This window comes from Cariama cristata, unplaced genomic scaffold, assembly GCF_000690535.1.
Source record: "Cariama cristata isolate BGI_N322 unplaced genomic scaffold, ASM69053v1 scaffold41301, whole genome shotgun sequence".
NCBI lineage: Eukaryota > Metazoa > Chordata > Aves > Cariamiformes > Cariamidae > Cariama > Cariama cristata.
The window spans coordinates 652-13,583 of NW_009600591.1; the positions used below are offsets into that span (position 1 = coordinate 652).

The 12,932-nt window shown below is 36.4% G+C and overlaps 1 protein-coding gene across 1 annotated transcript in view; it reads left to right on the forward strand.

Moving 5' to 3' along the window:
• Window positions 1-438: 438 nt before the first annotated feature.
• Window positions 439-12,932, forward strand: part of RNF32 (ring finger protein 32) — a gene marked incomplete at its 5' end in the record, with an annotated part of 14,567 nt that continues 2,073 nt past the window's right edge. Inside the window, 5 exon segments of the mRNA XM_009710069.1 lie at window positions 439-709; window positions 5,408-5,531; window positions 7,246-7,297; window positions 7,726-7,850; window positions 8,066-8,174. Coding sequence (XP_009708371.1) covers window positions 439-709; window positions 5,408-5,531; window positions 7,246-7,297; window positions 7,726-7,850; window positions 8,066-8,174 — 681 coding nt within the window.

A 12,932-nucleotide genomic window follows, 5' to 3' on the forward strand; every position in this document is an offset into this window, starting at 1 on the left:
TGTTTATATTCAGTGTTCTGAAAGGCAAGGTTAGCCTTTGGGATTGTTTTTAATTATATTGAAGTAAAAATATGTTTGGGCATGCCAAACTTTTATAGTCCATAATGAGTTTATTGCATATAATAATTATGGGCTCAGTAATTAAAATTTAAAAATTACTGCTACTTTATGTAATATAAATGATAAATCAAAGATTTCATTTGACTTTTTATAAGTTAAAACTAGGATGCGTCAGAAACATCAATCTTAAATATCATATTATGGTAATTGTATGTTAGGCTTCAAGTATGGGAGTTGCATGTTTATAAAAGCCTTTGACAAGTCAAAAGTATTGGCTAAGAGCAGAATTTCTTTTAATTTAGTATAATATATATGTTTTTAAATCATTTATAACAATAATTATTCAAGGGTTAGGTTTTTTTGTTTTTTTCTTCTTAGGGCCACTTCTCCAAACAAGAGATGATAGCAGTTTCTGCAGTTGCTTTACAGGATCACATAATACAGAGTCATCAGCTCCAGGATCTTTCATTAGCAGATCCTTTTAAGTCAAGGACAAGGAATACCAAGAACATTTACAAACCCGTGAACAAAGTAATATTCAGAGAAGTAGTAGATACTGGACTAAGAAAAAAGAGCTCTCACCGCAAAAACAAGGAAGATGCAGAAAAGGAGTATGTTCTTGATCCCAGTCCTCCACAGCTAACGTTAGGTAAATCATTATATTCTGATTTGTGAATTTTGTTTTTATTTAAAATAAAACTAAAATGAGGAAGATAAGCTTTCTGTTCAATAAGATAATTTAATGCTAAACAGCATAAAATCTTGTCTTAAAATTTGTCAAAATTCAGCATTTTAAGCCATCAGGTAAACAGTGGAATTGCCATCAGTGGCTTGAATGCATCTTTTCATACCTGAAATGTATTAAAAAATATTATTCTTATGACAGTAAGGTAAAAATGAAGAAGCTAGTGCATCTTGATGAAGAAGAATTCTTCATTAAGAGGCAGGAAGTCTTAAGCTTTTTGTAATATGTTTTGTATATTGACTGTCATCACTTTATTTACCTTATATTCTCAAGCAAATCAATGATTTTGATATTGTATTTATTTGGGGGAATGTTTTAGTATTAAGATTTTTTTTAAGCCTATTTGAAATGGTTTGTTTCATTCCATATTCAGTAAAAAGACATTTACTAGTGCTGCATTAAATGTATTCTTTGATAATATATACCCACCTTTACTCAAAGTTAAAAAGGGTTGTTTTTACAATAGTCCTGGGGCTAAACCTGGGAAGAATTAACACCTGTAGTTAAATACCTTTTTCAAATTTAGAAGCAAACATGCAACAAGATAAAAGTCACAGATGTGAGGGCTTGGAATGATGCCTGGTGAGAGAACTTGCTTTTAAATAGTATTATAATAATACAGTTGTACAGCAGCAACAGACAATATTGCTTAAAAAAATGAAGCCAAGGAGCATCTTAACAGACCAGGAGTCCAAACGTGCTTCCCACCTATCAGTTTCAGTCTTGTATTTCCCTTTTCTAAAGGTTTCTACAGTATTCTTGCCATGAACATCTTCTTGTCTCCATCCTTTCAGTTGTCTTGATAAGGCATTTCTTAAAGGACCTTCCGGCTCCACAGTTTGCAGTTTTAAGCATAATAAACTTTCATAGTCATTAATAATTGTTTTATTTATTCTTTTTCATAAAAATGCCCTTAGGCCTCTCTGAAGATCATGTTGCCTTCATTATAGTAACTGTCACAGTCGTCCCAGCTCTACAGAGCACTATGTAAATCAGCGAGGCTCCACACAAGCACAGGCATCTGCCTTCTGGAATTGGCTGAAGGTTAAGAGGGTAACATAAGATAATGCACAACAAGTGAGTGTAACAAGTGATAGGACAAAGGTAGTAAGAAAAGGTGATTATTACTATGTTTACATGGTTGTAGTTCTAAAGATGGGAGGGTTTTTTCTTTGGTTCGTTTTGAAGAGGAATTTGAAAGAAGAGAGGATAGTGGGGGGAAAAAACAGCAGAGAGGTACTGGGGTTAACGCAAATCTAAATAATGAGTGATTATGGAAGCTAAAGGTTGTGGTGGAAAAATGCAGCCCAAGTGTGAGCATGTTCTCTGCAATTATAAGAAAGACAAAGTATTTTCCCTCTAAATCACAGCATTGACTGAAATGTCGCATATGAATGGTTGTGCAAGTGATTTGAAAGAATGTGCTGAAAGATTTTTTTTAAATTGCAATTGTTTCTGGGTTTTGAGTATTAGTATTTTCACCGATAGTCTCACATTATTTTAAAATGCTTGTGTCAAGCTTTTCTTAATAAGAATGGTGTGGTTCAAACCTTACAGCTGTGAAACAACTTTGAAAATGTAATTTAATACAACTTTTTCTTCTTCAGTTTGTGGGTAATCAAACAAAATCTCACAGGCCTCTATCATTAAATTTTTATCAATAGGGACCTGAGTCCTAAAATCAAATAATAATAGTTTAAAGGTCAATGTATGTAATCACTTTGCTAATGTTCATTTTAGGGTAAGTAACTCACTTGGTTGTAAATGGGTGTGCCAGTAAATGGGTTGGGCTTGTAAACTTGGTGCATAAGGATGTAAGCTCTTAGATGTCCTGAGCTGTGATAAATGTAGGCTTTCATTGCTTCTATTTATTCAAACTCCTGCTTTGAGAATATCTTCATAGAGCCTTTTGCTTCAACCACATATCCCTTCTTGTGTGTCCTGCTGCCAGTTTTCCTTCATCAAGTATGTTGTATAAAAGCTTTCCTTCTAAGCACCTGTTCAGCCTGTCCCTCACAAATATCCCATCTGGTTTGTATTATTTAGAAGTTAGGTTTTGCCGCCAATCTCTTCCTATTTGGCAGCTTTAATCATCCATTTGTGAAAGTTTTAAATAAGCATTTTTTTCTTACCCTGGGGGTATACAAAAGGCTTTCCACAAAGTGATCTCATTGTCTTTCTTAAAACAGTCTCTGACCACAGTGCTTGGAAGAAAATCAAGGGTAGGCATTTTTTATGTTGTGATACTGTCTTTCGTGCTGTGACTGGTTTGTTATCTTGGTCACTTGCTGTGTATCCAGATTTTCTCACCTAAAGACCATCACTTGTGTGTATTGGACTATCAAAACAGGATCTTGTTTCCTTACTCGTTCGCTGCCAGATGAAACTTTATATATGTTTTTACTGCAACTTTTATCATGTGTTTTATAATTTGATTCGTCTTTTGTAGCAGAAACACTGATCTGTGCAATATATGCTCTTCAAGAACTGCGTGGTCAAGAAGGAGAGCACTCCTGCTTAGGAAAACTTCTTTGTCACTCAGCTACCAATTTCAGCAGTTCAGCGTAAGCTTTAAGCAAAATACATGTTCTGAACTAGTTTTTAGACTCTAAAAAGTTTGTGGAATCCTTCGTATTTCTCTTAAAGCTATTACTTTTCACCATCAAGAGCACCAGATAAAAGCATTTTACTGCACCAAAATTGACAGACAACGCTATTTTATGTTAATACAGTGTATATTTCATATTCTAAAATTATGATGCCGTAAATACATACGTATGCACTTTGCTGCTTGACACAGAGTGGTTTGAATTCTAGCCCATAGCCTGCAGGCAGAGCTGTGAGCTCCTGCACGTGTGGAGGTGCTGTATTTGTGTCTGGGTTTCGAGTTGTCCAGGAACTGAAAGCAGTGTGCCTCTAAGACAATTCCTATATGACCATCGATGTAATCTACAGAATTCATTCATTCAAATTTTCTTTTGATACTTGGGTTTACATGCATTGCTTACCTTTGACTTGATACCTTTACAAGGGTAACAAAAGTCACAAGGTGGGGTCTATGTGAACCAAACCATATGTAGAGAAAGCACTTTCCACGTAGTTCCAAAACCATAAACTGACCCAGCTTGAAATCTCAAAACCATCCTGTTGTTCTAAGATATGGAATCAAATTGATTTACATTTGAAGGATGTCATGACCTCACAAGGAAGTAGGTTAGGCACATAGTTCAACTAAAGGGAAGAAAGTATTCCTTATAATTCCTTCAGTACCTCACAGAAGTTCTTGAAAAAGATCAAAGACAGTTTTGTGCAAATTTTAAATGATTAACGATGTACATCTGTAGATAGATGAGCTCAGGAGCAGAATTTTTGTCTCAAAAATTAACAAATCCTATCCTAGAATAATGAGGTACTTGAGCAAGTGGATCACCAAAACCTCATTCTTTGGTTTGTTAGGATTCCTTTTCTCTTCATGACTAACTAGTATAATGGGTTTGGATATGCAAGCTGTCTGATGGGGTTTTGAAAGCTGATACAGAACAAATAAGTGCTGCTTATTAATGTCTGGTTTATGCGAAGATTTCAGTATGAATGAAAGAGCTGACCCTTTCCTTCCCATTTAGAACTAAAACTCTCATCTGGGTGTCATCAGCTTGCGTTCTAACTATTGCACATCGCTCTTTCTTTCTTGTTTTAGCAAATATCATTGAGGCCTTATCGTGGATTCACGTTATTGGCTTATTACACATACCTTGGACATTCCTCCATTCACTTTGGTCAGTCCACATAAGCTGCTTCCTCTAGTCTTCAAAGATGACAAAGATCTATCTTTTGCTGTACCTACTAGCATCTTTTTTTACTACTGAGATACTGACACTAGACTTTATCTGGCATTTGTGGGGGCGGGGGGGATACTGTAAGTAATTTTGCGGATTCCTTCTTTGAGAAGGCAGAGTTTTCATGTGGACATGAAGCAAGGCACCTCACAGTTATCATCTGAGATCAACAGAGTCAGCTATCACAGTGACACTATCACTGGTGCCTTATGACTGTCTCTTTGTTTCTTTATGCTCTTTATTTCTCTTGCATCCATCACAGTCTCATTGCACTTTAGTATTTTGCACCAGCAACAGTGTTTTATTATACCACTTTATTAATTTTTATTTTTATTTTAAGAATACAAAAATGCAATGGTGAAGAAACCTTCACAAATGAATTCTAGCAGAGATTTTGTTTATACTGATGATTTGAAATTATGTTATTGTGCGTTGTTACATTGTCTAGTTAAAAATCCCCATCTTAATGGCTGTGAAAAGGTATCAAAATAATTTCAAATTACTTGGCAAATGAAAGTTTACATTTTAAAAAATGTCCTGTATAAATCCTGTGTGTAAAAGAGGTTGTGACAATTACTGAATAGCTAATTAAGAGTAAGAAGTATGTTGCCTGCCAGTGGTTTGTCTGATGATGGATTTATGTGAAGCATCTGTATAAAGTATTTTTAAATAAGTGTATCATCAATTAATTTCACATGAAGAAAATCCATTGTCTCCATCTGCTGATGAGTTTTATTCAGCGATTTGTTGTTGTTATTGTCTACAGCTCAGAAATCAGGCCTAGCTGAGCCTCCTTCCTTGCCACTAGCTGCTGAAGGTTGGGTAAAAGTAAAGCAAAGATCTATATAGCATGAAGACTCCATACAGCCTTGTGCAGTATGCAGGGATAACTGTATACATGCAATATGCATGTATAACTGGATAATTTTGTGGACTACACAACTGTGTTTAAAATTTTTTTTCTGGAGTTACTGCTAACAATCATTAGCTGCAGGAAGAAAGGAAGGAAAGATTCTACTGTAAGACACCATTTAGCATTTAATAGCTGGACCCAGCTATCAGTGGCCAACTCTGAAAGTATTTTGGACATGACATGGCAGAGAAAGGTTGGTAGAGTTTGTTCACTTCTGAAGTTATGACAGTAGAGGAGAAGGTAATCAGCGTTTTTATCTGTTCTTGCAAAGTGGGTAGAGGCTATTTTCTGCTTCATTTAAACTCCTGTTAGATATGATCCTAACCTTCCTTCATCAGAATGGTAAATATTCCTTAATTATACAATTTAAGATATATTTGTTTTTTCACGAGTTCTGTTAATCACAGTTTAGTTCAATAGTTATTTCTACTTGGAAAATGGAAGTAGATGTACTCTTCACACCAGTCAGTCACTTTCTTAGGTTATCTGAACAAATGTTTGCATTTTACCTTGATGGCTTTATTCAATGCATGTGTGTAGCATAAGCATAAGTACATCATGCTTTATTAGGTTCTTTCATCTATCATCTTGAAAATATTAAGCAAAAGGGACAAGTGACTGATTGAAGAGGAGTGCTGCTTCAGAGAGGTGATGATGGTAATTAGAAGAATTATCCCAACTGCTTGCAAGTTTCTTTCCACAGTGCATTGTAGGGTGGTTTTTTCTGCCTGTTCTCCCTTTCGGCTTTTCTTGAAGACTTTTTACAGCCAAGTCTGTGATGTGAAGCAAGGTCTTTTAATAACCTTAGATATAGGGCTTTTGCTTCCTTTTACATCAACATTAACTGAAGGTGTAGTTGTCCACAGACAGGTGGGATGAATCTGGCAAAAGACCATTCTGCCAGTTTCTGGCTACCCTGAAAGTCTAAAGCTTGACAAGAGAGAGCAAAAGACAGCACTCATTAAAAAAGGTTACTTTAGATTTGGCACAAAAAGGGAAATGCCTCTGGAATTCTTTTTGTCCTCAGTGTTTCGTTAGCTTTCCTCCCTCAAGGGAAAAAAGCCACTGTATCTGAAAGCTTTCCCTTCAGCTGGCTGCTAGCCATTAATCCTTTTGTGTTTGCCAGCTCAATAGTGCACACTACTTGTTCTGGTTTTCACTCCTTTCCCAGTTTTTCCTTCCTCTAAGAGCCAACTGCCTTTTTTGTCCAACTCTGTATCTTTTGTCAGGGTGGAGATCATCAGCATTTGGTGGGAATTTAGGTCAGATAAAGGTGAAGTTTTCTTGTAGCCTGTGAACATGCTTTCTCTTTCGTTTTTTTGTGTGTGTGAAAAGCTGCATTTGATGTATATCACTTCTTGAAATTTAACATCTCTGTGGGGAAAAGGGAAAAAAAATTAATCAGCTTTCATTTTAAGTACTTGTTTTATAATCTTTTGCTCCAGTCAGCAGCAGTTGGCATTTCTTGCTTTCTGCCTCTCCATGTGTTGTTAACACAAAATTCACACATTGGTTTAAGATGTAATATATTAATTAATTTCTGTAGAAGACTAATTTTATTTTCACCGGAAAGACTGCAGTAGTAATGGAAAGAAACTGATGACCTTTCAGGCAGTCAGAATTTTTCTTGTCAGCATTTTTCACTTTTCAGCTTTTAGAATGGTTTAAAGTCAGGTTTGGTTGTTGGGTTTTTTTTCCTTTGAAAAACAAGTGCTGCTGATATGTTCCCATGTATCCCATATAGTGAGTACATTTTTATATAACTATTCAAGCATGTAATATGGGAGTTTTAATTAAACTACTTAAGTGAATATCTTAATGAATTAAATGTAATCATCTTGAAAAGTAATTTTGATTCCAGATTTTTATGATAAGAAATATAATTTAAGGCTATTTTATGATGAAGCACTTTATTACATTTTATTACCTTTTTTTAAACCATATGGGAAAACATGGAGCTATACATTTGTATACTAAGTGGGAATAGTTTAATTCAGAAATTGCATGCAAATATATGGAGATTTACAAAATTCTCTTAACATTTTAATTATAAAAATATGCATCTCAGAGTATTTGTGGACGGATGAATAAACTTTTTACATTCTGTCATCTATCCTGTTTTATCTGTTCCAATGATATGAAATATATTGTAATTGCAATCATTTTTTCAGGCATGGCTGAAAGCCTTTGAAAAATTTACAGGTAAAAAGTCTTGTCCTATGTGTAGAAAAGAGCAGTATCAGACCAGAGTCATACATGATGGGGCACGCTTGTTTAAAATAAAGTGCACTATTAAGTAAGCCTGACTTCTGCTACAGGTGTTGTCACTGGAAAATATTTATTTCTAAATCATGTTCCAAATGTGTTAAAACTTTAATATAATAAGAAACTAGACAGAATTAATGCACTACAAAAGTTAAAGCTTAAAAAAATGCATAAAATTGTTTCATATAAATAGCAAAATTATATAAATTTGAGTTTCCTCTTCTTGAGCAAAATTGTGTCTTACAGAATTCAAGCTTCCTGGAAGGGATACATTGTTAGTAAATGGTATAAAAACCTGAGAAAAACAGTGGCTCCTAAGGATGGCAAATTAAGAAAGCAATTCTTGGAGAAAAAGGTATATTGCATTTGCTTCTTTGGTCTGTTTGGTCTGATTCAGCTCCCTTAAATCAAAGCTCCTGAATATCAGCTTTCTGCCTTTTCATTTATTCCTTCTTATTCCTATCAAACAGGCAGCACTGGAGGCACCCGGTTCTTTTGTTAGTCTGTTCATTCCATCCCTTTTACAATGCAGAAGTAAGGAAAATAATTTAAATACTTAAAATTAAGGCCTGCCTTTTGCCTAGGCCAACAATAGTGGGTTTTTTGCAAGGCTGTGTTTCCCTTCTCTTTTTGATACATCACAGAAAACTCTTTTTTCCCATAGAATTATATGAAGGGGGTATAGTAAGGGGAGAAACAAATCCATAAACAATCATAACTACTTTTTGCTGTCATTGCTCTCTCACTGGGCACAGAACTGGATAGTTCCATTCCATAGCTTTGCCCTTCTCTGACTTGTGCTCAGATGTGAGTCAGACTGTACTAAATTAGGGTCCTGACCCCATACAAATGAGGCCAAATCAGGTGCAATCATTTTTCAATGACCCTGCTTGCCTTTAAGCACACAGCTGCTGCAGAGTCCCTGGGCAATCTTCCAGTCCTCCTTTACCAACTTCCAGCCTTCCCCCAATTTAGTAACAGCCAACCCAGCTCAGCTTTTCAGAAACAAAATCTGCTCTGATGCATCCTCAGCAATTACTAAACCGTCCCTCTCGGAAGGAGAGAAGTCATCTTCCAGTCCAGATTATCAAACAGCCTGGTTAACAGAGATGAACAAAGCCACACAAGACAGCCATTTAAATGTAGCTAGTGCATGCAACTAGGAGAATACTCTTACCTAAGTCGCAAGCAACATCAGTGGGAGGTTTAAACCAATACTTAAATCAGTTGTTTGTTTGTTCTTTAAATCACTGCTTTAGTTAAACAGAAGAGTGCTTGCAGAAAAAGGTGTTACTGTCTGTCATTATTTCTCACACTTACTTGGTTGTATCCTGTCGGACAAGAGCTTTAGAGGCAAAGACCTTCTCTTGCTGTATTATGCGTTTAGGTATGATGGTGAGATTGGTACCCTAGAGGTGATGGGGCAGGCTGTTGCAGCAAAACTGGTAGCACTGTTCTGCTTGCCTGGTAACAGTGGCAGGGGAGAGGGGGGAAACGCTGTTCTCTTCCTTCACACCGAGGTAGCACAACAGCTTACTGGTTGCTACGCTACCTTTGTAATCAATGCAAACTCCTTCCCTGTAACAGAGGAAATGAATATGGAGGTAACTGAAGAAAGCTAATGTTATACTTGAAAGTGCCCAAACACTTAAGTTTGGTTGAAGTGAATCCTTCAGTGGATTGTGACTGTCCTCAAGTAGCGTGGTGAGAACAGGGAACAGAAATACAGATTTTTCTGCGTGGGGAAACATGCTGCTTTCCCAATAAGGTTGTCAGTTTTCTGTGGGCTCAAGATACCATACTTAGCTATAAACAGGGTCTCAGCAAAGGGAAGCTGAAGAAGGCTTCTAAATACACTGAAAGTTGCAGCTGAGTGTCATTTGTTAAATTCAGTTTCACCGAACTTCAGATGGCTACGGCAGTCTACCAAGCAGTGGGCTAGTTTTTAGGGCCCCAACCTTAGATACCTGTTTGAGGGAGAGAGCCTGATAGACTGACCACATTTTGTCATGTGATTATAATCCATGGGAAGGTCTTCATTTACCATAGTTTCCATATATAGTCCACAGCATTAGGAAATCATTCTCATATGTAACACTTCAGGATTTTGCAGGGAACAAAATGGGCACTACTTTTTCATCTTCTATTAAGGATAAATTTCTAAAGTCTTCTCATATGGATTAGCCAGGCTTAAATGAACTCAGTACCAATGATGATTAAAGGATATATACTTATTTTTCTTAGTGGCTTTCAAGTGGGAATTGTAGATGAGTTTCCTGCTTACACTTTTAAGTGTTGGTTAATGAAAACATTAAAGAAATCTTTCACAAAGAGCTATCCATTTCCAGATGCTAAAAGGCTTTTCTAAAATAAAGTTTGCTACTCAAACTCGTGCTGCGCTTTTAACACATCACTCTAAACATCAGCATAATCGAATGGCATCATAATTGGGAGGGAATCTAATTTTTGATATCCATACCTCCTCTGGAAGGATCACAAAGGTTAAACAAGTTTCATAGGCTTGGATAGATATCACAACATAAAAAACAAGGTCTGAAATATTACTACTAGGAAGGACACATATTACTTGTTTCAGGGTGCTACAGTAGCCCTTACTACACCTATCATTAAAATTTTTAATAATCTAGATCAAAGGAGATAAGAAAGGTCACTGAAACCAAAGAAGGCTGCTTCTTAGCTCTACTATACACAGAAAGCAGGGTGTTGCTTCAGCATGCTAGGTAGCGCATTTCTTTGATCCTACCTATAAATGTCACTTCTGTATGTCATTTAATTGTGGTATAGTCTTTTATTGGTGCAATTAAATCTTTTCAAATGGATTACATTATCTCCAGCTTTCTAAGAGTCTTGCCATTGTTTAGGAAGCGAGGTAAGTCATTGTGAAATGATGTAGTTGACTTTAGTTTCTTCCTCCCTCCCTCCACATGATTTCTCCCAACAATTTTAATTTAAATCTCACCAAACAGTATAATGGTCCTGGAATTTGTTTAGTCGTTTGACTTCCTTTATCACATGGAGATGGTAAACATTCTGTTGCTAACTTGAAGTGGCTCCAAGCAGCAAAACTAAGGGGATATTAAACCAGTAAAAGCTTATCAACTGATTCATTGATATGCTGTAAATTCCAGCCTTTTCATTTTACTTTTGAGGGCTGCCGTAAGTCAACACATTAGTAAGCAATTTGCTGACATTGGATCACTTAAAAAGGCTTCCCTGTGGACAAAGTTCACCTTAGTGCTTTGTTTCATCGTTTTATTTTATCATAGCCTTGTGCTGCTGTACAGATGACTGATGTACTTTTGCATACCGATAGAGTATTTCAAATAGTCAGTTTATGCCATTCTATTCAAGTTTTAAGAAGTCACAGACATAAAGTATAGAGGTATGGTGCTTTCGGAAATAAATTCAATTAATCAGTTTCAGTTGTTCTAGGAAAAAAAGGTTATTCAGTATTATGCATTAAAAACCAGCAGGATTTAATATTTAAATCCTAGAACACATTAACACTAACAAATTATACAAAATGCTTATTTCCTTTCTGTTCAGACTGACAGTTTGCACCACTTTGCCAGTTAGCAAAAAAAATGGGTTAGATTTCAGTTACTTTTTATTTTTTCTTCCCAACCTTAGACTTTATTTGCTGATTGATGGATATAGGTTGGGTCAGGTCATCCTGCAGAAAATACAGGCATAGCTCAAAGCAGATAGTATCTTAGCAGCAGCGGAACTTACTAGATCACTGTCTCAGGCAGGGGAACAGTTTTCCTCTCTTTATTTTTACAGTTCCTGCTCAAGGAGACTCATGAGAGGACTTCCAGGGCCACTTAGTGAAACAGGGAAGAGAAAGACAAGTGCAAGCTGAGGGAAGAAATGGAGGGCTTCTCCCTGCTGAGGGAAAAAGGAAGAGGTGGCAGAGGCAGAAAGGGGGCACTACTGGCTTACTGCAACCCCAGCCCCTCTCTGACCCCTGTTTTCAGCTTGCTACCTTGGGTACTTTTCCTTCAAGTCCGGGAACTGATCACATATTGTGGTGCTCTCACGTCCACAGAAATAGACACTGGATAAGGGCAGAGTTAAAACATGGTTGCTTTTCCTCAAATTTTGGCTCCTGAGAGGCTATTAGAAAGCAGCATCGTGGCCACTCTAACTTTCTATTACATCCCCCTAGCTTCCTTATGAAAATAGTTCAGGTCTGTTCAAGTTTGATACCAATATAAATGAAGATCAAGCATAAATCAGGACCAAAAGTGTTTTGAAATGGATCAACCTTTACTTGATCTTGAAGAGAAACCATGAAGTATATAAGGTTTAGGTGTAATCTTACCCTGTTCTTCCTGGTCGGAATCAGTAAAAGCAGTTAAAATTGCAGTGTAGAGTAGATTAAGTTCTAGAACTTGGGTTCAGATAAAACAGAGGACTATTATTGCTTAATTAAATACATAACACATTAAAATATTAAAGACATAACCTGATTAAACTGCAGTGCATTAGTATTTCATGTCTCATTCAGGAAGCCCACAGTGTCATCATTTGGAGACCACAAAGTGTAAATATTGAAGGAGGCCTGTGGTGGGATTCTTGTTTGTTTTTTGTTTTACACATACCACTGAAGGTCAGCGTGCTTGTTTGCGTGGGATAGAATCAGAATTTTTTTCTTTCTTGTCAGTGACAAGTCATGAGGGGAGCACAAGATTACTCATCTGCTCTTTGCTAAGCACAGAATTCTCTCACAGAGTACAGAAGGGGATGCTGCTTTTTCTATCACATTGTGATTTAAATACATAGTCTATACAAGGGGTCTCAGGGGATTTTGTTTTTTTTTAAGTTATGTTGATACATCAGCATTAACTAACAAGGTAACTAAATCCGATTTATAGTGACAAATAGATACATCCTTTCAATATACTGTTGTGTTAGGGATTATTTGGAAATACAGTAAGTCATAATAGGTCTCAGCAGTGAATCAGGCCATAAAATAAAAAGAATACACAGGATCAAATCTAACGTCAAGAAGCAAACAACTTGCCTTACATGATGGTTTTCACTATTTCCCTTTCCTGGATGCTTCTAATGTTTGTCTCTAAAGTCTTTA